Genomic DNA, 24775 nt, shown 5'->3' on the forward strand with positions numbered 1-24775 from the left:
CAGGGCCAATGACAAACTGCAACCGAGGTATATGCCCTTAGCGGGAACCGAACCCGGGTCTCTCAGGACCGCAGGCCGATGCTCTAACCGCTGAGCCAAACTGGTCAGGGCCTGAGAGTGGGTTTTTATTGTTACAGCACAAGACTGAAGTGGCTCAGCACTATCCTAGGTTATAAAACAAAATTCACTAGATATCAGTGTTTTTGTTCAAGCAATTTTAAAGTGATTCCATTAAATAATTAATTTTAAAATACACAGAGCCACAGAACTTTGATGATGAAAATGAATTTTTGCCATCCAGTAGAATTCCTTATTGAATGAACGAGGACACTAAGGACACAGAGGTGACACTGGTCTGCCCAAAGGCTGGGACCCCAGGGAAGAACACGGGCCCTCTGACATGGGAAGCTCTCTTCCCTCTCTCATAAGTCCCAGCATGCATCACTTCGGTGTAGCTTTTTGAAATTACTTTGCTCAAATCAGTTTATCACACATCACAAACTAAACTTCTTCTTTTTATCCTCACCCAAAAATATGCTTTTCATTGATTTGAGAGAGAGAGAGAGAAAGAGAAACAGCAATGTTAAGAGAGAAACACTGACAGGCTGCCTCCCATACACGCCCCAACAGAGAACCAAATCCACAGCCTGGGTGTGTGCGCTGACCGGGAACCAAATCCAACATCTTTCGGTGTACAGGTGTACAGGGTGACAGCACTCCAACCAACCGAGCCACACTGGCCAGGGCACAAAGCAAAATATTTTAATGGTCATTATATATTGTTTTATAATCACTTAACTAGACATTTTTTTCTTTCACTTATTTATTTATTTTAAGGAACAGCACTTTGCCTGGCCCCAAAGCATGACTTCTCCTACACACACAGCGTGCCCGCCCCTAAGAATGACGTTGTTAGTTTTGGTGGCATTGATGTATGACAAAGAATGAGAAAATGCCACTCGGTTTTCTATGACTAGGTACCAAAGACAGACTACAAATATGAGAACTCAAGTCTAGAGAAAAAAATAAGAATGATATGGTTCAAGTCTAAAAATCATAAAGTCAGGTACAGTAATGACCTAAAATGTTCATTAATCCCCAGAAAAGATAAAGGAGAGGGCCCCGAAGGTTGGGAAAGTGGGTTTTAGGATAAGTAGAAGGCCTATTCGCATTTGTGGAATTCATTGTCACCTGGTGACAAAGACTGAAAAGGCAGATGATTTCGGAAAGGGCAGATTAATTCCTCACTCACGTACTGGATTCTCAGGGAAGCCAAGCATGCCCTGGAGTAGCATCCCTGACCTTTGAGGTTGGCCACAGACCAGAGAACCAAGCTTTTTCAAGAAACCTCAAGACCTTCTTCACATGGAATCCACTAGTTTGCATGACAGGGGGTCAGACCCTTTTAGCAAGTCTTAAATTACTACTGGAAAGTATGAGCTCCCTCAGTGGGATATATATGAGAGAATCTGCTAGACCATTTCTACGCAAATAAACGAAAAAGGTGCAGAAAGATATCCACAGCTGAAAATAAAATATCACCGACCCACACAAAACTAAAATGACTCATTTACTAGTCAAAGGCTCCCAAGGAACAGGGACCTCTTTGTTTTCCCATTACCTAGTCCAGTTCCTACTCTCTAGTGAGGTTTAATAACTATGGATTTCACACATTGTGCTCTAAAACAACAAATATCTCCCAAAGGGTGTTACACTAATTATAATTAGTCATTTACACTACTGTAGGATTATCACATACAGGGTTAACAACAAATGTGGGATTAACACATCTCAGAAATCCTCTAAGCTTCTAGGTTAGGATTGTCAGGGACACGGAACAGGCCAGTAATACCCCTTAGCTCCTGCAAAATGAACCACCAAGATCATCATACCTAGAGAGGTTAGGATATAGTTAAAGGCAAAGTCCAAAACATATATGAAAATTTAAAAGAGTGCATAGCAAAAATAATTAATGTAGATTAACTAAATGCTATTTGTGTGATGCCAAGGAAAACATTTATTCTAAAGTGTTTTAATTGCTGTTAAAGTGAAATGTTTAGTGAGCATGTACTTTTTTTCCCCAGATATACACCCCAAACTCATCCTTTTTATAGGCCTAAACACACTATTGAGATTCGTTAGGCATTTACCAAGTAAGTTAATAAATGTATATTAGATCTAAAACCAAACTATCTTTGAGGAACATCACTGTGCTCGTTTCAAGAGCATAGATTTTATTTAAATTGCCGATTGCTGGGCACCAGTGATCTCCTCTAATGTTCTTCCCTTCACGTTGAGAGAAGCTGGCACTGTCACTACCACTTCGCTTCAGAAATCGTGAAATCACTTCACTCCTTCCTTCAGCCAAACCTGGAACAAGTTCTGTGACGGCAGGAAAATCTAGCGGCCTCCACCCCACCCAGAAGCAGAGTTCAGAGCCATCCCATCTGAGCTGTGTGTGTAAATCCCACCTGACTCTGGGAGCTGAGGTCCGAGGGGGTGGGGACGGGTCGAGAGTAGGGTAGGAGCTGATCCAGTCTCAGCAAGGGAGGCAGATGTCCCAGCAGCCAGAAGACAGTTGATAATTGTGACTTCTCTGACATAACACTCACGCAAGATAAGGATTCCAGTGACTATTGTTTCTTGTAAAAACAATGGTTTCCAGCGAACACATGGCACAGAGTGTGAGACGATGCTGAGCACTGACCTGTGTATAATGTGCGTGCACACGGAATTAAAGGATTACTAGGACACCGGATGTCCAAACCCTGCCAAAATGTGAGCCCACGGAGATAATACAAGCGCGGCAGCAGCAGTGCTGGAAATGGAAAGGATACAGCAATGCTGCACCACACAGACCCGTGTGTCCACAGCTAGGCCGCCAACGCCGGGCACGTTAGGCAGCCTAGATTACAAATTGCATTTGTGTGTGTTTGACAAGGACCTGGGAGTCGTGCATCCTAAAGAACCACAGCCACTACAACCCCATCTCTAGAAATATCAAGGTCAAAGGCTCAAGATAAAAGAAAGTTCAAAGCAATAAAACACTATACCTTTTTAAATGAAAATAGAGCCCTGGCTGCTTTGGCTCAACAGTTAGAGCGTCGGCCCATGGACAATGAGACCCGGGTTCAATTCTGGCCAAGGGCAGAACTCAGGGCAGAACTCAGTTCGTCCCCAGCTCAGGGTCACACAGGAGGCAACCAGTCAACGTGTCTCTCTCACATCAATGTTTCTCTCGCTCTCCCCACCCCCTCTTTCTCCCTCCCTCCTAATCTATCTAAAGATAAATGGAAAAATGTCCTCGGGTGAGGATAAAAATAAATGAAAATAAATAATTATGCATATAAGTTACAGTAACACAACGTGGGCATTGGGGGGGGGGATGAGAAAGATAAATTAACTGGTAATAAGCAAACTCATAAATGTGAAGTCCTCGACAGAGTTCAGCGCAAAGCCACAGACAGCTCCCCCTAAATCGTGAGCACCGCCCAGTGACACTGACGGGCTTCCTGGTCCCAGGAAGCAGAGGGCAGGGCCTGGAATGACTGTCTCCCATGACCTCCACTTGGACCTTTACACAGCTACCACCCCTCCCAGCTGACCGCTGAGAAGCCAGCAGAGGGCAAACATGGAGGCTTTGGGCAACCACGAGGGCTCGGCAGAGACCAGGGACCACAGCACTGGCCCGGAAGGCAGGTTCCCGGCAGGCACACAAAGCTCGCCCACGTTCCGCACAGTGTCAGCTGTGAGATTACAACAGGGAACCACAAGCAGGTACGTGGGCAAACTCTGCAGTGATGTTTCCAAACCGTGCATACGTTTAAAGGCATACTCGCAATTTCCTTTAAAAACTAATGTATACTTAGTATAGCCACAGAATTTGAGGCTCCTAAAGCGATCTTAGAGATCGTCCAATTCAACTCTTTTTAAATAGGGCAAAGCTGTTAAGTAACTTGACTACCGTTAAAAAACAAGTTCGTGGCAGAAGCAGGACCTGACTCTCCCTACAGTCTGTTCAACACTTTTTCCACTCAGAGAAAGTGACCTTGAAAACCGGTCAGATGACAAAGGCACACTTTTCTTGGTCACGGTAACAGCAAGCAACACAACTACACAGTAACAGTCTCAGTAAGAGTTTGCAAAGCACAAAGAGGGTGAAAGCCTTAAATGTATGCAGATTTTTAAAAATTAACATTAAAGTGTGGAAACCCTGGCTTCAGTCTGAGTTTAGCTGGCAATCTGATGCTTCAATCCCAGTGAAATCTATGCCTTGTGTAGTCTAATTTAAAATGTGAGACCAAACAGATCTGGAAAAGTACAGCCTATCCTTGTACTTAATTTATACTATAGTGAGCTGTAATTAAGCCTGAAATAAAAGCTATATTCTGAGTGAAGACAAAAAGCCCTTGTTAATGGCATTCCATTCCCAATGTAGAAAATAACAAAAGCCTTCTTCATTTGAAGCCAACCATCATTATAGTTTGTAGCTTGTATGGGGCTACTGGACTAATATTTGTACTGGGATTAGTGTTGGGATAACCAATCAGTTAACTCCTCCACTGAGGTCTTCTATTATCCCCAAATAAATAGCCAAAAGGCAAAGAAGAAAATTGGCAGGCAGAACGACAACTATATTTATGAGATTAAACTCTCAAACCCTTCACAGTTTGCCGGGCAACTAATAACCATTTGTCAAGCTGTTCATTTAATAATGAGTCACAGTAAAGCCAAAAGCAAATGTCCCTCCAACCAACCAGGGCTGCCAGCGTCACAGCTGACGAGCTCCCATTATCTACGTGATGTACTTCACTTACAAGAAGGACAAGTGGCCCCGTACAAAAAACAACAGACTCCTCTTACTCGCCAGAGGCAAGCTACCCTGCAGTCTTCTGAGTAACTGGAATCTGTCGGTGATTCTGTAATTTAGGAAAGCCAAAATGACCAACAAATTGTCCGGGGAGTAGTTCCTATCTGTGTCACGATTCTGGACAAGGGCCGGACGCTTCCCATCCAGCCCTGCACTCAGTAGCACACGACCTGAGGTCATCGCCCCGGGTCTGTTTCCTGGTTTATAAAACAGAGTGTCAACACTGAGACCATCCCCACCCTGGAATTACGAGGACTGGGGTAAATACTGCTTGTCAAGGCAAAGGAGGCCGAACACTCCCGCACAATCCTGTGGTGCAGCAGCATGAGTCGGGGGAGGACAAGGTGGTGTGGGCCACGTTCCGAGAAACGCCTGTGTCCAAACAGATCCCACCACGCTGCCTCCGCTCCCTCCTCTCCTGCGTCTCCCACCCATTCCCCACCCGCTACCGGAAGTTTACAAAAGCAGCGGCAGGTATCCCCTTCACTCTTACTTACCAACAGCTCATCCATACTGGTCTGGCACTTTTCCAAGTTGATCCGCTTTATGGCCACACGTTCTTGCCTGGGTTTGCATAAGGCAGCCTGGACCACGGCAGTCGCTCCGCTGCCTGAAACGAAATGAAAACACCATCAGCTATCAAATGGCCCGCTTTCTGGTAACTGCTCATGACCCCCTTCCTAGATAGCCATTTAAAATATATAAATAAATAAATAAAGCTCTTCTACTCAAGGTATTCAAAACCTTACCATTTGACATCTTTTTAAAGAATTTCTTAAGTGTGAAAATAATTATCTGGAGGGAAAACAAAGGAAAAACTGGACTTTTCTATGAGACACAAAAGGTGACCCCCATCCAGCCCGGCTCAGTGGTTGAGAGTCGACCCTAGCACCAAGAGGTCATCGGTTCAATTCCTGGTCAGGGCACGGGCCCAGGTTGTGTGCCTCATCCCCAGTGGGGGGCATGCAGGAGGCGGCCAATCCATGTTCTCTCTCATCAATGTTTCAATCTCTCTCTCCCTCTCCCTTCCTCTCTCTCTAGAATCAATTAAGAAAAAAAAAGGTGACCGCCCCCATCCGAAGAGCCCACTGCCATACAGTGTGTTTACTGCCACCCAGATCAAGGCTGAGAAAGTGGCGGGTCTGAGGATACCGGGACAAGGGACACGAGCATCCAAGGACAACCCTGCATGGTAGCCATTACCATCCTCAGGTCCTGATATTTTCTAACTTCAGCACCTTTTGAAAACCTCAGGCTCTTCTCCCACTTCAGCCCAAACCAAACCACTTCGCCTGAGCTACTTCAGGGTTTCCACGAGGTACTCTGACAACTAGCTTGCCGGCTCTGAGCACCCTTGGAGCTTATTTCTTCGGAGCTTGCGCTACAGTTAGCAAAACAGGAAACAACCTGAGTATCCTCATGTGGGAAGCATGACTTTCCAGGATGCCAAGCGAAATGATGCAAATGTGTAATTACCACAGCTCTCGGCACTCACGTGAATTTCCTATTCCTAAGGTTTCATGATCGTTAGCTAATGCACTCAAACTCCTAGGAGACCGAGTCATGTCATTATTCATATTTTATAAGAGCAAAATGTAGACATGTAATGATTTGTGGCAGAGCACAAAGAGCTCCTAATCGGATTTATATTCCATAGGGGCAAGAAAGACCTCTAGGTTAAGGTATCTCAATTCTGCAAAGAATACCAAAGATCGCATTCTAATCACATAAATCCTCTGCCACCGTAAGACTGACAATGAGAACAACAGCCTGTGCTCGGATTGTGCAGAAGGGGGCCGGGTGTGACCGTACACATTTCTCCTTCAAGTTTCCTTTTTCAGGCACTATTTCCCAAATGAGGCATCCAGTGTCTTCGACAGGGAGAAGGAGCATCTTTTGGCGATAAGGACGAGAGATCAGGACTGGCTTTCCTTACATATGTGACAGAAAGGCGGGACATTTCTAGCGTCTGATTAAGGATCAGACACCCCATGGAAGTGACCAAATGGGTATTTGCAGAGCTAAAGGTCTGCCCTTTCTCTTGCCCTGTGATTTCATCATCAGCGCTGGCCCCCTAACTGACCCACTGACTCGAGCAAACCACCCTAATGCTCCAAACCCAGGTCTCCAACGTCAAGACCCCACTCCTGGAAGTCCAACCCGTTTCCGGAGGAGAAATCCACACGCACTGACTTCCACTAAACAGCAGGCACTTGACTCAGACCATTCTCCTTGTAAGTCTGACACTTTTATTAGCCTCATTTTATATATGAGAAAACTGGGACATGGAAAACTTACCCACGCAGCTGGGAAGCACCTGAGCTGGGACCTGAGTCAGGTCCTCCAGACTCCAGCTCCAGACGCTTCCTCCTGCACCAGAGCACCCTCTTCCCTTCCCCGCTCCTGCTGGCCTTGCTAAGGAAGTAATTCCTTCGGTCCTATCCGGCTGAAGAAAAGAGAAACCACCTAGAGGGAAGGCTCGCGTGAGCCTCACTCCCTCCAGAGTGCAATTCCAGGAAAGAGTGCTATTGTCAGAGACTGCCAAAAAGGGCCTCCCTGTCCCTACCCTGGCTGCTCGCTCCATCAGCTGTGACTCCAAGTCCCACCGGATTGGCCTCCCTGGCCCTGCCGATCACAGCATACTGGGCTCAACCCAAAACACTCCAGATACCAGAGCCAAACACTACAAAGAGCCCCGCTGATAAAGTGTATTTTCCAGTCAAGGTCTCCAGGACAGGAGCCTATCCCTGAAGGAGCAGTACAGAAAGCGACAAGGAGCTGGTGAGCACTGGGCCTGGCACCCGGCAGAGAAATCAACAAACATCTTTAACCAGCTGCTGATGGGAAGCCAATCTCAGCCCTACCTGTTGGAAATCTCCCTCCAATCCCACCTCCCCCACACCCCCAACCTAAATCCACATTCCAGCGCATCCTCAAATCAGGGAAACTGAAAGACAGGAAAAAAGAAAACAAATTCCCAGAAAGGAGAAAGCAAGTGCATGTAACATGGGACTCTCTCTCCTAGTCAAGTCCTAGGCTGTAAATGCCTCTTCATGTCCACAGACACGTGCAGAACATGGACACACACAGAATTCTACAAGGGGGTGGGAATGGAGGGGGAAGCTTCTACTCTGAGCTTTACATCTGGAGAATTGTTACTGCTTTACAGCTGCAGCTGACTAATGAACAACTGGCAGCTTCTCCTCTCCAGAGAGAGTAAAAATGGAACTTCATGACCTGAGATTACTGTCATAGCATGACTGGACAATTTGGGATCCTGCTTTGAATACAAAGATTTCCTTCAACTAGAGAGAGATCTGGAACGGTATCAGGGGTGCAGGGAGCCTTGAAAACCATCACGTCCAACCCTTCATTTTATGAATGAAGAAGGGAAGAGATCTCTCCCCAGAAACCCAATCAGTCAGCACCTTGATCAGGACTTCCCAGCCTCCAGCAGTGAGAAATACACTTCCCTTGTTTAAGGCACCCATTCTTTGGTATTCTGTTATGGCAACCCAAACTGACTAATCCAAGAGCCTTTTACTGTCTCCTCCAAGTCCCTGCCCCACTATCACCCATGGAAGATAACGCCATACAAATGAGAAGTGCTCAAAAACCTAATTAAGTTTAGAACAATGAGAAGAGGCAGGATTCAACTGAAGGGCCTCTGGTAGGCCACTGTAGTTCCCAAATCCTTGGTCAGCAAGATCCTTGTAAAGCAGGTTAGATGGGGATTCTCTCCAGCCCTGGTACTAATTCCGGCTGTAATGCTGGGCCTGATTTCTCTACAAATGTCAGATTCCTCAATGGGCATAACAGAATCTACCTGTAAGGCCTGATGACATAACATGCTTCACATCTGGAAACATCAACTCCACACATGTTCACCCGTCTCTCTGGGATTCATTTCTGCATCCGTAACACGAACGAGGTAGTATCTATCTGCAGTTTGTATGGTGCCCAAGAGAAAAGAGAGAGGGCCAAGTGGCTCCGGGTTTTGACTAAGTTTCATTTGCTTACCAAAAACATTCAGTTGGTTTAAAAGGGGGAAGGAGGGCTAAATCGGAATATCAGAAGACGAAATGATTTCTAAGGTCTGATATAGCATAAAGAGTCTAAGAGTGTAAAATATAAGAGAAAATTCAGAAAATTAAGGAACAGCTATAAATTAATATTCTATAGTTAAGCTTCTCACCGAAAATGGACTCTACTGACCTTTAAAAAATGATTTTAAAAAACCTTTGTCCATCTGGAGCACCTGAGTTCACATCCTAGCCTGGCCACATATTAACTAACTGCTTATCCTTGGGTGACTTTTCTTCACTCCTCCGCACCTCGGTGTCTTCATTTACTGGATGGTGATAACACCGAGCTCACAGGGTGGCTGCCATGATCAAACGAGTGAATACATCGAAAGCCCTTGAACTGTGCCTAGCACATAGGAAGCACTAATTAAATCTCAGCTAGTATTACTCCTCAGGGAAATTTCTCCAGGTCAACTGGTGTCCTGCCAATTTGTCATTTCAACTGGTGTCCTGCCAATTTGTCGTTTAAAGGCTACAAAATATTTCATCATGTTGATGCACCTCGATGTACTCAGCCCTTCTTCTGTTGATGAGTCTTCTCTATATTTCCCGGCTGCCTCCCAATAAGAACAATGTAGCAATACACATCTGGTACTTTAAAAAATATAGTCAGTCTACAAACGTGTCTTTATAGTAAAGCTAGGACATAAAGTGGTCAACAGTCCAGGAACCCATAAATGTCAGGGTTTTTTAAATAAGCCAAAGAAAGAGGTATTACATTAGCCTCTCACATGAATGATGGCCAGTGGAAGTTCTGCCCTCACATCCCACTGAGCTGAGGAGCTCCAGGCCAACAGTTTAATAAGCCTGTGCCCATCTCCTTAGCACATGAAAGGCCTCCTTAATGAGATGCTTACCTGTCCTTTCTCAGCGAACAGTCCAGGGCTGTCTCAGGCTTTCTTTTTAGAGGTGCTGGCTGGTGGCGTGTAGTAAACAAAACCAATGGCTTTGGTCCAGCTGATGCTTTCTTCCAGCTCTCTCTTTACCCAGCTTACTCTATGTGCTCTATTTATATCATGTGTCCAACCTCAAAGCCCCTGCGGCCAATCAGGTCACGCGAGGGCCAGAGCTGCCAGGGTGTGAATGGACACACGAGCTCCGCAGGGGCGCAGCTGCCACTGTGCTCTGCCCACTGTCCCTATGCGAGGCGGCTGACCTAGCATGGCAAGAGCCTTGTTTTTGCAGGAAGGCTGAAAATCGGAATTTTGTGTGAGGCTTCCTAATAGGATGATACTAACAATTAATTTTTTTAAACATTAAAATATCATGAGTCACAAAAAAGTGTGCTGTAGGCTGTGATTTAGCTTCCTGCATTACTGCTATTTGGCATCAAAGGTGTACCCTTCCTTACTGGACAGTTCAAATGTGAAATTATTTATTAGATTATACATATGAAGTTGCCATTTTTCTAGATAAAAAAAAAAATCACATTTCCTATGGCGCATGTGTAATATAGAAATGCACTCAGGTCATGGGCTCAAACTGGTTTATCACTACACGTTGCCACCTACCTCATTCCACTATTTCACACAAGGAGAAACGTCTCCAAGCTATTCATCTGTCATTGGGTGTGTTCTATGTGAAAGGAACAGGTGCACAGTTGACTCTCAAGTTAAAGACAAAGAACAGAAACAGTCAGACAGGTGTTATGTGCAATTTGCTATACAGATTTCTTTACAAAAACAGATGCTACTGCTGGCCTGTCGGGAAAAATGGTACACAGACCTCGTGTACACACTGGACTGGGTCACGATTCTCAAGGTGACCCTCCTCAGTGACCTGGTTTGTGTTACCTCCAAGCTGGCTGAGTTATGTCCTGCTGCCTCCATCAAAAGAACCAGTGAGCAGAGCTTCCTTCTCGGGTTGTTGGAGCACACTGAGAGCTTACCAAAACAAATAGGTAAATAAAGACCAGGGTGAGGTGGAGAATGGCCACTCAGTGAAGGTGCTCACATATCACCACTGGCCTGGATAAACCACCTGACTTGGGAAAGCATGGCTTGTTCATGTCTTTAGTGATCACAGACCTCACCAAAGAAAATCTGCACTTGTATAACTCAGCAAGAACCATCCAATAGCACAGAAAAACAAAATGTAGCCTGGGGCTCTAAGCATGAGAGAGAGAGAGAGAGAGAGAGAGAGAGAGAGAGAGAGAGAAACTGTTGTGTAGAATTGAATTGGAATGAGTGAAATGTCAATAAACTCACCTGGGATCTCAAACTACATCTAAACCAAAACATTAAAAAAAAAAAAAAACACCTATAATACACTAACTAAAATCTGAACAGGGTGGATTATGATGATCTAACATAAAGAAAATCATTAAAGTTATTAGGAGGTACAGGGAAATTCTAGGCACTAGATTCAACATGATTAATATTGGGATTTACTACTTGGCATTTTTTGTTCTTTTAATGATACACAATATACTCTGTCAATATATCTACTTGCCAATTTAAAAAAAAAGAAAGAACTAGCCCTGGCTGGTGTTTCTCAGTTAAGGTTAGAGTGTCGGCCTACACACCGAGGAGTCAAGGGCACCTACCTGGACTGGAGGTTCAATCCCCAGCCCCAGTTCAGTCATGTGCAGGAAACAACCAATCAATCACTGTATCTCGCTCTCTCTCCCTCCTCCTTCCTTTCCTTCCATTCTCTAAAAATCAATGGAAAAAATATCCTTGGGTGAGTTATAACAAAAATAAATAAAAATAGAAAAAATAACAATTAGTCTGAAGAGCATTCAGAGGTAGACTCTTCAGAGGTGAAACTGGATTCTAGGATTCTAGTCCTAATGCTGAAAATGACCAACACGAAATCTGGAGTAAACATATAATTGCTGCCAGTGAATGTTAGTTTATTTTTTAAGAAAAAGACTATCCTATTTTAATTGGGGGGTGTAGGACCCAGCTGTTGATAATCTAGTCCCAGGAATTGGCTATGAATCACTTGAGATGTTACCTTCTTTTTTTTTCTTTATTGATTTTAGAGAGAAAGGAAGAGGGAGAGAGAGAAACATCGATAAGAGAGAACACCAAATGGCTGCCTCCTGCATGCCCCCCACTAGGATCAGGCCCACAACCTGGGCATGTGCCCTGACCAGGAATCGAACCTGCGACCTCTTGGTGCATGGGTCAACGCTCAACCACTGAGCCACACCAGCCGGGCAAGATGCTACCTTCTTTAAGAACTCTAAGCAGAGTTAGCCATGCCCTCTCTGCTCCCAAAGATTCACTACTACCTCATCGTAGCACTCATATGTTCAGGGGGCTCCCTCAGCCTCGTTGTCCTAGAATCAGCCCTTTCACTGAGGCCCCTGCCTAGAACACAGGAGGCCCTCAGTAAGTGTTTGCTAAGTGAATGAAATGCACATCAACCCCTCCCTCGGGAGGCCACCTGCAGACAAGGGAGGTGAAGCTGTGTTCACAGCTGGGTCTACACACAGGAGAAGACATCCTGGGATAGGCTATATAACCTAAACGCAAAGAAGAGCACTTTGCTCAATATGCTTTCTCTGGATGGTTTACCCTGTGTGGTATTTTTTATTTTTGCTTTTGTTTGTTTGTTTTTCATGTCTGATATTTATTCAGAATATAAAGGTTTTTTTAAATTAAGATATAGTTGACATATAGTATTATTAGTTTCAGTTGTATAACATAGTGAGAGTTCACATTTATACACACACACACACACACACACACACACACACACACAAACTGGAATATTACCCAGTCATGAAAAAGAATGACCCCTTGCCATTTGTGACAACATGGATAGAAATAGAGGGTATCATATGTGTTTTTAAGTAAGTAGTTAGCGGATGTGACAGTTACCTTCAACAATGAACCTAAGGAAGCCATCTGCCATCTGCCTGAAGGCTTTTCTGATTTTCAGAACATCTCTTTCAATTCTGGAGTCAAGAGTCACAGAAAAGCTCATACTGAAGAGCAATGTTCTACCGGAACAAGCTGAGAACCTCAATTTTAAAAAGCGGAATGCTCTGGCCCTGCTCCGCACGGAGGAGCCACACAAAACGAGGCAGGCTGAAATACAGCAGGACCGTCCCTGACTCCACTGAGCACGAAGAGGAGATATAAAACGCCGCACAACGTGAAGAGGTGACAGATAGCTGCCGATGACAGTCCTCCAAATCCGTCTCAGGAAACACCGCGTGAGGGACACATTCCTACAGAGCAAATTGGATTTTTATACTCCGTTAAAGGTCACTTTGAAGTCGTTGGGCCCTGCAATCTCAAAGCCCCATGATCTGGCAGAACTGAAAAACTTCCTGTTCTGCTCTGGGGAGGTAGCAACAACTCCCAGAAAAACCCACTCATTTACTGATTAAATCGACCAAACAGAAGCCAACATTCCACAAAGGAATGTCCATTGCTATTCACACAGATAAACAGATACGCCCACCACTGGTAGAGGCCAGAACACGCAAGTGTCCTGGTTCTAATACGCCGTAACGGTGGTCTCCAATTCCTTACTGCTCCAACCTGAGCCACCGGAAAACGGGAAGGGCTCTAGACGCAAAAAGAACAGCCAATATCTACGTTGACATCAGTCCCATGCACCCCTTCTCAGTTATACCCATGTTGCCTTTGTATGAAGAAGAAAAAGGTTTCCCTCTGACGGACAGCGACCTGGGAGTGCAAGGCCTGACCAGCAGACAGCACAGCTCAGGGGAAGCTCCTTTCTCCAGCAAACTGCCTCAGAGCTGGTTGGGCTAAACAAGGGTTAAATGTTCAGCCTCCAGGGGCAAAGTATGACCTTGGTAGCCTTTGGTCAAAGATTAGCATACCCATAGGCCCCAAACTATAAAAAAAAAAAAAGAATAAGTAAAGCTTGTTTCTAAGCCCCAGGACAACAACCCCACACTCAAGAAATAGCCCCAAGAGAAGGCCCTGGATTAAGGCAGATTTTCTCAAAGCCTCTGAGACAGGTAGAAACACCTAAAATGTCTGTTTATAAAGCTGATTCTTGAGCCCATATCCAATCTACTGAATCAGAATTATTCCAACTGGAGGCCTGGAATCTGCATTTTTAATAAGTTTCTCCAGAGATTCCCCTATGCTCTGAGAACCACGAATCTGGGATATGGGCTCCTCTCCCTCGCTCTCCTACCAGGACACCCTAACTTGTATCAGCCAGGGGCCAGCTGGGAAAACGAGGTACTGTAATGGACATCATTTAACATAAAGAACTGGTTCAGTTGGTGTTAGAGGCCTGAAAAGACTGAGTGACACAGACCAGAGTAACTTCAGGAATCAGCTCCCACCTCTAGGGCTGGGGAAATCAAAGAGGGAGGGTGGCATTATCAGAACCTAACAGTTTAGAGGCGACCCACAGAGCGGGCACCCAGACCTCCGAGGGGCAGGTGCTGACCCGCCAGGATCCCTGAGGAGGAACTGTCAATGAGAGTCCACATGGGCTGGGACCAAATTTCTGAGGACTGGCTGGTTCCAGGATGCAGAAGAAAGCTGGAGACCAAAACCCCTGCTGCCAGGAGAGTGAAGGACCCTTCCTGGAAGGCAGTGGACAGGATGAAGCATGTCCCTTCCCCGGCCGCCAATTTCCTAGACCCCCCCTTCTACCTCCTAGTAGGAGAGTTTACCAGGCAAAGAAACGTGCTTCACCTAAGACCAGCCCAATGCACAGCCAGTCTAGAAAGGTCTACCGAATGCGTCAAGACCACCACCTAATCGGAGACGCACGATGTGCAGACATGTATCCAGAGGCTGGGGCCTGTTCCAAGCTCCCCCTAGCAAAAGCCAGGCTTCTTTTTCTAATTTTCATTTCACTCGGTTTTCTAACGTAATTCCTAAGATGACCCTTTCTCATGTCTAACGCCCCCCAAATGTTCACTCTGCGCTTGCAAACGCAGCCCCGCCCACTGCGCTTCGTCCCGGTGGCGCAGTGGGTGGCGCAGTCGCTATGAGCGGGGTCTGCGGGCAGACCGCTTCCCAGCCCTGCGACCTGGGCGAGCGCCCTGTGCGTCTGCGCCTCCGTGTGTCATCCATTATAAACGACGGGACGGCAACAGGATGCTGATCAACATTAAATGAGATCATGCATGCCAACATTACACGAATGAGCATGCCTGGCACTTCGGTGTTTAATTTTGTTTTGACTGTTAAATTGACAGTATACACAGTAGGATTACCCTGGCCAGCTAGATGGACACTAGAACCGAGTGTACTACAAGCTTCTGAAAAAAATGCCTTTTTACACACCCCCGGCACCTCAGCTCCTGCCAGCCTCTTTAAGTAACTCCATCTCGTGGCACCCTGCTTTCGGCAGCCAGCGTGGACAACGAACCTCTACACCACGTGACTGCGGGTACAGGAAATTATGGAGAGAAACGATTCATTGTTCTGGATCCACTTCTCCGGTAATCAAATATGTCCTGCCCACCACATCCACAGAGCACAGTAGTAAGAAACAGTTTCTCCTAGCTCAAGGACAGAGAGGGAAAAACTCCCTTCCCAGTAATGCTGCCCACCTGATTTGATCTCTCCAACTGATTTGATTTTACTCATAATCAAATTCCTGCTTATCTGGTCTCCCCTGGCAACCTGAGGCTCTCCCCCGTTACAGCCACACAACAGGAAGCGAGGGCAGCCCTGCAGCACCGCGTTCTTCTCTCCCCCTCTCCTTGGACAAAGGCTCACCGCAAGTCGGGCAGGTGACGCCAGCCTGAAAGGACAGCAGGAAAGACGAGGCGTGAGGGACACGGAGTGCTGACGCCAGGAACGCACATGTCCAGGGCGGTGGAAAGCAGCGTTTGGCAACCCCAGCCGGCCCTGAGGACATGGCTGGGAAGAAGGAAGATGCAAAACTCCCATGGGTCGAGGTCATGTGGGAGGCAAGGGATCAATATGTCTCTCTCGCATCAATGCTTCTCTCTCTCTCCCCCTCCCTTCCACTCTTTCTAAAAAGATCAAAGGAAAAATAGCCTCAGGTGAGAATTTACATACAAACAAAAAAAAAGAAACACCTTTTGAAGGGCCCAGGCCATCCAGCAGCCCAGACAGAAGCAGCAGCATGCTTTCTGCTCCTGCCTCTCCACCAGTGCCACCCGTGGGTCCTCCTAATGGAAGCCACCAGCAAGACCCCACATCACCACCAGTGGGAACCTGGCAGGACATCAGGAGAACTCTCCCTCTCACTGTCTTGGGTCTGGGCACCAAAGTGTTAGGACTATGTAAGAATTGGACGATGTGCAGAAAGCATTAAGGGTCGCCTGGATTTCCTATGAAAATGAAGGTGCTGATTTAATAAGTCTGGATGCGGTCTGAGAGTCCGTTTGTACAAGCTTCCAGGGGATCTGATGCAGCTGCTCCACACACCACACTTTGAACTGCTAGTGCATTGGGGTTACGGCTGACACAAATCACCCAGAAGTCTCCAGGTACCCACCTCCTAACACAGGAGCAGAAAGTTGAGAAACTTCTTGACCCACCTCCCCGTCCCTGTGGCTGACTGGGAGGAAAGCAGCTGCCCGGGGAGTCAGCGAGGAGAGACAGCCTGGCGGTGGTCCTCCCTGGCTTGCAAGAGTCCAGAAGGAGCAAATTCCTCTCCAGGAAACCACACTTGGGAATTGTATGTGCATTCATTCAGCCCTTCAAAAATGAAGATTCGACACTCCTTCCCTTAACATGTAAGCTTCCTATCCCATTTTTGGGGTACATTCTCAGAAATTCGCTACAAATGAAAAAGGAGGGCAGCTATCCTTTCCTGCCTCAATGGACCAAGTGCAATTTAAACTTCAGAATTATGTTCAGCAACTGTGGTTGAAATTTAGTTGGGCTTCAGTTGTGTAGGAATTTATTTTATTTATCCAGAAAACATGATTCCTCCACTATCATGGATTCATCAAGACACGCAGTGAACAAAGCTGAACAGCCAGATTTAATTGAACATATATGGGGCCCCAGTCACACTCACATTAAACAACGTCGGAATACTATGTCTAAATTCCACGTAGACAGTGCTCGCTTCGGCAGCACGTATACTAAAATTGGAACGATACAGAGAAGATTAGCATGGCCCCTGCACAAGGATGACACACAAATCCATAAAGCGTTCCATATTTTTAAAATTAAGATACCTAGGAATAAACTTAACCAAAGAAATAAAGAACCTATTCACAAAAAACTACAGGTCATTGAAAAAAGAAATAGAGGAAGATATAAAAATGGGGAAGCACCTACCTTGTTCATGGATTGGAAGAATTAACATCATTAAAATGTCCATACTACCCAAAGCAATCTATTGATTCAATGCAATCCCCATCAAAATACCAACGACATACTTCACAGAACTAGAACAAATACTTCAAAAGTTCATATGGAACCAAAAAAGACCTTGAATAGCCACAGCAATCTTGAAAAAGAAGAAGAAAGTTGGAGGGATCACATTACCAGATTTCAGGTTATACTACAAAGCCACTGTAATCAAAACAGCCTGGTACTGGCACAAGAACAGGCATATAGACCAGTGGAACAGAACAGAGAACCCAGAAATGGACCCAAGGCAATATGCTCAATTAATATTTGACAAAGGTGGCAACAGCATACAGTGGAGTAAAGACAGCCTCTTTAATAAATGGTGTTAGGAAAATTGGACAGCTATATGCAAAAAAATGGAGCTAGACCATCAACTTACACCATACACAAGAATAAACTCAAAATGGATAAAAGACTTAAATGTGACCCATGAATCCATAAAAATCCTAGAAGAAAATGTAGGCAACAAAATTTCAGGCATCATACGCAGCAGAATTTTCACTGATATATCACCTAAGGCAACAGAAACAAAGGAAAAAAATTAACACATGGGACTACATCAAACTAAAAAGCTTCTGCACAGCAAAAGATACAATCATCAAAATGGAAAGGCAACCCACAGTATGGGAGAGCATAACTGCCAATGATATATCAGATATATTTCCAATATGTAGAGAGTGCTCATACAACTCAACAAAAGGAAGGCGAAGAACCCAATTAAGAAATGGGCAGAAGAGCTGAATAGACACCTCTCCAAACAGGACATACAAATGGCTAAGAGACATATGAAGAAATGCTCAACATCACTTATCATCAGAGAGACGCTAATTAAAACAATGAGATATCACCTCACACCTGTCAGAATAGCCACCATCAACAAATCATCAAACAACAAGTGTTGGAGAGGGTGTGGAGAAAAGGGGACTCTAGTAACTGCTGGTGGGAATGCAGACTGGTGCAGCCACTATGGAAAACACTATGGTGTTACCTCAAAAAATTAAAAATTGAACTTCCATATGACCCAGTGATCCCATTTCTAGGAATATACCTTAAGAAGCCTGAAACACCAATCAGAAAGAATATATGTATCCCCATGTTCGTAACAGCACTATTTACAATAGCTAAGATCTGGAAACAGCCCAAATGTCCATCAGTAGACAAATGGATAAAAAGCTGTGGTACATATACACAATGGAGTACTATGCAGCTGTAAGAAAGAAAGATCTCTTATCCTTTGAGACAACATGGAGGGACCTGGAAAGTATTATTCTAAGTGAAACAAGCCAAACAGATAAAAACAAGTTTCATATGATCTCACTTATTTGTAGAATACAATGAACATAACAGTCTGAGGAATGGGGTAGTCCCAGAGACATGGAAGTGGGTACAGACTGAAATCACCAGAAGAGGGGGTGGTGGGGGAAAGATAAACTACAGAACTTATATGCATATATGCATGAACAATGGACATGGACAACAAAGCTGGGGATAGGGCGAGGAGGGAGGGGGACAGGGAATCATTGGTGGGGGGAGAAACATCTGTAACAAAAATAAATTAATTAAAATGAAAAAAAAATAAAAAATAAATTCCACATAGACAGATTACCTGGTAGGATATTTCTAGAAGAGTCATTACAAATACTGTCTGTGTTTTTTTATTAAAACTACTTTATTTTTTTCCTCCAATTTATTTATTAATTTATATTTGTTAGAGTTGTTCCTCCCTTTTCCCCCCTAGACACACCACTAGCAGTGTTGTCTATGTCCACTGGTTATGCATACATGCATATAAGTTCTTTGATTGATCTCATCCATACCCCCCCTCCCGCCCCTCTACTCTGAGGTTTGTCAGTCTGAACCATACTCCTTTCTATGTCTCTGGGTCTATTTCATTCATCAGCCCACTTTGTTCATTATATTCCACAAATAAGTGAGATCATGTGGTATTTGTCTTTCTCTGATTGGCTTATTTCACTTAGAATAATACTCCCAAGGTCCCTCCATGTTGTCTCAACGGATAAGAGATCTTTCTTTCTTAAAGCTGCATGGTATTCCATTGTATATATGTACCACAGCTTTCTTATCCACTCATCTATTGATGGACACTTGGGCTGTTTCCAGATCTTAGTGAATGTAAATAGTACTTCTATGAACATAGGGGTATATATATTCTTTCTGATTGTGTTTCAGTGATACATCACCTAAGGCAACAGAAAAAAATTAAAAAATGAACACATAGGACTACATCAAACTAAAAATCTTCTGCACAGCAAAAGAAACAGCCATCAAATGGAAAGGGAACCCACTGTATGGGAGAGTATAATCGCCAATGATACATCAGATAAGGAGTTAATTTCCAAAATATATAGAGTACTCTTTCAACTCAACAAAAGGAAGACAAAGAACCCAATTGAAAAATGGGCAGAGGAACTAAATAGACACCTCTCTAAACAGGACATACAAATGGCTAAGAGACATATGAAGAAATGCTCAACATCACTAATCATCAGAGAGATGCAAATTAAAACAACTATGGGGTATCACCTCACACCTGTCAGAATGGCCGCCATCAACAAATCATCAAACACGTGTTTGCGAGGGTGTGGAGAAAAGGGGACTCTAGTAACTGCTGGTGGGAATGCAGACTGGTGCAGCCACTATGGAAAACACTATGGTGTTACCTCAAAAAATTAAAAATTGAACTTCCATATGACCCAGTGATCCCACTTCTAGGAATATATCCTAAAACTACTTTCTTACAGCAGGAGGTCCTGATGTCTGTGACCATATCTCTAATGGGGAGCTGCCGTGTATTCCTGAAGAGCTGCTTAGGGTGGCATATCTTTTGATATGACTTCTAGTCACTCGTTTATTACCTTTCTGTGATAGCTAGGCTGATTAAATTGATAATTACCTGTTAAATTGATCTTTTAACAGATAAACATGTTCATTTCTTTTCCGTTTCATGTACTCTCAACAATCAATAGTATTTAGTTTTACATCTTTGCTGTCAAGGTCTTGGTAAACCAACACGTCTGCCTTGACTCTAAGCTCTCAGAAGGCGGTTACCCCTGCTTTGCTGTGTTGACTGGCCAGATGACCTCCCCTGCACATCATGTAATAAAAACCTGTTGATGATGACGGCCAGGCCCTCAGGTCTAGGCTCCGGGCTGTGGCCTAGTAGCTACAGTATGTGGACCAAAATGCTGAAAAAGCCCAAGTTTCAGATTCTGCCTCCTTGCCTGTCAATTAGCTTCACTTTGTTACTGCAGCCCATCCGGCCTCGGTGAGGAGAACACAATGGAGAGGCAGGTGTGACAAGGCCACCACTGCTGATGGAGCTGCAGTGGGGAGGAGAGCCCAAGGCACAGGACCTACTAGCTACGTGAAACTAACAGTGCCCTCAACACACCGAGAATAAGGCATGTTGGAGCCAGACAGGCCTTCCAATGTACAGCTCCTACAATCATGTAATGACGCAGAATATGCACTTGTTTACTCATTTAGCAGATTTTACTGAGCTTCTGGGTGTGCCAGGCACTACTCAGAGTGCTAGGAAAGAGGCAGAAATGCCTGCCCCGTAGAGTTCACATTTTAATGGCGGAGGGGATTTTAAGATCATTTCAGTTTGTGATAAGTACTGTGACTAAAATAAAACAAAGGCATGATATCGATTGGTGGAGACAGCACTTGAACTACGATGGCCAGGGAAACCTCTCTGAGGCGGTGACCTCTGGGCTCTGAGAAGGAGCCACCATGCAAACGCCCAGGGGTGAAGCAGTCCAAGATGAAATTATCGGGGGGGGGGGGCATTTAGGAACGAGAACGAAATACGTGATCACCTCTACTACAGTCGTCACCGCATTTTGCAGTGAAGTCCTCCCCAAAACTCTGCCTGCAGGGCTGGTCCAGCCACGAGAATACAGTCTTATTGCGCCAGATGACAATTTCAAAGGCCTGGGCTTCCGTGCACGGACCAGTCCACCTCCGACGCGAAGGGATGCGTTGCAGAGCTTCGGGGACGGACCAGGGTGGTGCGGCTAGGGCCTGCTGCCGCTGTTCGCTGAGAGGGCTGGTGGAAAACCACTGGGGGGACGGGTGGGTAGGGGACTGAGCACACGGAGGGAGCCCTGCGGACCGAAACAGGTGCCCTGGAGAATCCTGACAAGAAGAATTACATGGCCTGGCTCACATTTTACAAAGTTCATTCTGGCTGCTCTGCGAAGATAAGGATGTGCGTGGGCAAGAGTAGGAGCAGATGCTCGGAGGGGAGTTGCTGCAGATGTCCAGGCACCAAGTCACCATGGCCGGAGCAAGGGTGAGGGAGTGGGGAGGAGAAAAGCGAATGGATTAGAGATCGGCCTGGAGGCAGAACCATAGGATTTGCTGACAGACTGGAAATTATCTGGGAGGAAAAATATTTAGGGACTAAAACTAAATATATGATCACCTCTACAACAATCATCACTGCATTTTATAATGAATAGTCCTCCCCAAACTCTGTCACCATAGCTGGTCCATCCAACAGAATATATTCTTACTGCTCTGGATGACGATTTCAAAGGCTTGGGCATCGTGCATTGCTCGATCCACCTACCACATCAAGAACAAGGAAGGGTGAGGGTGCAGGAGGAGAAGATGCGAACACCCCCTTGTTGCTATCTCCCACTTTCTACGTGGGGAGAGGCAAGCAAGAAGGGGGATGTGTTCTCACATGTTCGAGAGATGGTCCTGGGAAAGAAAGAACTGTTCAGTCATCTCTTACAAAAAAATATTTATGTGTACTGCCTCCTACGAAGAAACATTTTATAAAAATAAAAGAAGAAATATAAATACCTGGTATTTAAAAGTGTTTTGTTTTCCATAGCACTATTTTCCTTGTGGAGGCTTAAAAGGAAATAATTAACCAATCAAATGAAACGTCTTTCCGCCCTTCCTTAAAATGAAACCATACTAAACAACAAAGAGTGTTTTAAATAAATTTTTAAAAATCCCATTACCTAACCCTGGTCAGGTGGCTCGGTCAGTTGGAGCATCGTCCCATACACCAAAAGGCTGTGGGTTCAATTCCCGGTCAGGGCATATACCTGGATTGCGGGTTCAATCCCTGGTTAGGACACATAAGGGAGGAAACCGCAAACGGACTGATGTATCTCTCTCACATCGATATTTTTTCTCTCTCTCTCTCTCTTGCTCTCTCCCTTCCTCACTCTCTAAAAATCAGTAAAAATATATCCTCAGGTGAGGATCGAAAAAAATTAATCCCATTACCCAAACACAACTATTTTCATGGTAACATATTATTACATTCTAATCCTTATTCATACACAGAAACACACACAACATATATACACTCACGTATATAGTCATAATAATTATGGTTCTGTATTCTGCTATTTGCATGGTGAATTAGATTGTAAACATTTTTCATGTTTCTAAAATATGTTTACATTAGTTACAACTCATCATCCCAACTTGTTACTGAACCATAAATTAATACCTTTAACCCTACATTGGACATTTGAACCCTCCTTCCTCTCTATTTTGTACAATAATTTTAATGGGATAACCCACCTTTGGTGCAAAGAAAGGCTAAACAAAGCCAAACGCATACGTGTTGAGGCTCTCACAAAGTCACCATATTTGGTAACTCATTACATTGCTTATAAAATCACTTATCTGTCAATGATTTGCCAAACCAAGTGAGTAAAAAGAAATACATCAACTTCACTCAGGGATTATTCACCTAGGATACTGGAATAACTCACAAAGCACAACAGGAAATCAGCTGAACCTACACCAGAGAATGTGAGCTTTTTTTTTTTTAATGAGTGAATGGAATATGGACTCAGATGGGACATCACATTCTCTGCACTGTAATGTCACCAAAGTCTTAGCCTTCGCCAGGTGGCTAAGTACTCTTAAGAGTTCACAAATGAAACACTGCAAGAGATGACTCCGGGAATGTTTTAAGAATAGTACTGCATTAAAATAGTTTACTATATTTAAACACAGGGGTAATTAACATACAGATCCATGTTACGTATGGGGAGGCTACTCGCCTGTGTTCTAAAGGCGCCTCTCCTTTAAGGCTTCCTCACTCCTCCAAGCACATCCGAGAAAACGTCCCGTGCTCACGCAGCTTCCCAGCCGCCCCCCAGCGCCTTGGCCACGGCATCGCAGTCTGGGCAAAGCTAAAAGTAGCAGGTGGGGCGGGGAACGTCAGGACTTTAGCTCCAGGAAATGTTTAGAAGAAAAATCCCATAACCCTTGCTACCCGGATCCTCAGGGGGTTATACCGTGCAGCAGACCAGAGGCTGGCTCCACTGAAGCTTGTCTGCAGCTTTAAAAGGAGGCCAGGAGAAGTCTCTCTGTGAAGACTCTCTTGAGCCCTGGAGGGCAAAATGGGTCACTTCTCCTGTGTTTTTGCTCGCTGTCCTTAACTTGCGTGTCCAACCATGTCCAGAGAATGCGTGGGGGAGAAAACGCGATGGCTATCTACGGACAGATCAGACCCCATCATGGGAGAACTGGTACTCCACCCTGGAAAACTGCGGGAGTCTTGTAAACTCTACCATATTTTGACGTCGCTGGTAGAGAAATGCCACGTGAAGGCATTCCAAGATGATTCCCTTTGTAAAGGGACACAGAAACCCTGACTTTTGACATTGTGTCAATGCAGACTTCCACATCTTCTGCCAGGCCTTCCACTGGACAGAGACTCCAAAGGACGTCCAAATCCTTGGACGACAGGTCTTCAGCCATATCAGATACTGCTTGAAAGAATTAAGCTGTCAGCAGGGCCTTGGAAAAATGTTTGGCTATAAGAGTATCTGGATGTCATAGCGTGTTTCACGACAGTATCTGACCCGCGTGACAATTCCTCCCATTCTCCAGCCAGAACCAAAGTGACCAAATAGGGCCAACAAAAAAAAAAAGGTTATTTTCCATTCACCCTCATTTCTCTCTTGAACTTCAAAAATAACATTTCCAGGCTTTTGTTCATCTGTGTATCAAACAAAAACTATACACCAAATTATTTAAGTAGTGGGAGATGCTATGACTAACTAGACAAAAAAAAAAAAAAAAATCCCTGGAAATATTCAATGTAATGCCATGAGCCTTAGAAATCAGCGCACTATAAATCTACAAGAAACATGAAAACCCACCTACCCCGCACCTCACTCTCAACTCTAAAGCAGATGTACTTAAGAGATACTTCCAACTAAAATTGGAATTTAAGTCCCGCCGGTGTGGCTCAGGGGTTGAGCGTCGACCCATGCCCAAGGGGTTGCCACTTCGATTCCTGGTCAGGGCACATGCCCAGGCTGTGGGCCTGATCCCCAGTGGGGGGCATGGAGGAGGCAGCCAATCGATGTTCTCTCTCATCAATGTTTCTATCTCTCTCCCTCTCTCTTCCTCTCTCTCTCAAATCAATAAAGGGAAAAAAATTTCAATTGTTAATTTAAAAACATTCAGTTCAGCTGGTTCTTTCAGATTTTTCGCTAACATTTAACCATTTAACATTC

General features: G+C 44.8%; 1 protein-coding gene and 1 non-coding gene across 5 annotated transcripts in view; one reads left to right on the top strand and one right to left on the bottom strand.

Moving 5' to 3' along the window:
- Window positions 1-24775, bottom strand: part of STK39 (serine/threonine kinase 39) — a 291825-nt gene that overhangs the window by 225621 nt on the left and 41429 nt on the right. The window contains exons 1-2 of one of the 4 annotated variants that reach the window (XM_036253503.1): window positions 12786-12894; window positions 5368-5480 (exon numbers count right to left, since the gene is read on the bottom strand). In XM_036253503.1, coding sequence (XP_036109396.1) covers window positions 5368-5480; window positions 12786-12891 — 219 coding nt within the window. In that variant the 5' untranslated portion in view covers window positions 12892-12894. Of the gene's footprint in view, window positions 1-5367; window positions 5481-8696; window positions 8777-9812; window positions 9841-12785; window positions 12895-24775 lie in introns of those variants that run through there. The other 3 variants (XM_036253505.1, XM_036253504.1, XM_036253502.1) reach the window with 3 other exon arrangements.
- LOC118625974 lies at window positions 16949-17055 on the top strand. The gene has a single exon (XR_004958807.1). It is a non-coding gene; the product is annotated as a U6 spliceosomal RNA (small nuclear RNA).

The sequence above is a fragment of the Molossus molossus genome, unplaced genomic scaffold, assembly GCF_014108415.1.
Source record: "Molossus molossus isolate mMolMol1 unplaced genomic scaffold, mMolMol1.p scaffold_m16_p_11, whole genome shotgun sequence".
Taxonomy (NCBI): domain Eukaryota; kingdom Metazoa; phylum Chordata; class Mammalia; order Chiroptera; family Molossidae; genus Molossus; species Molossus molossus.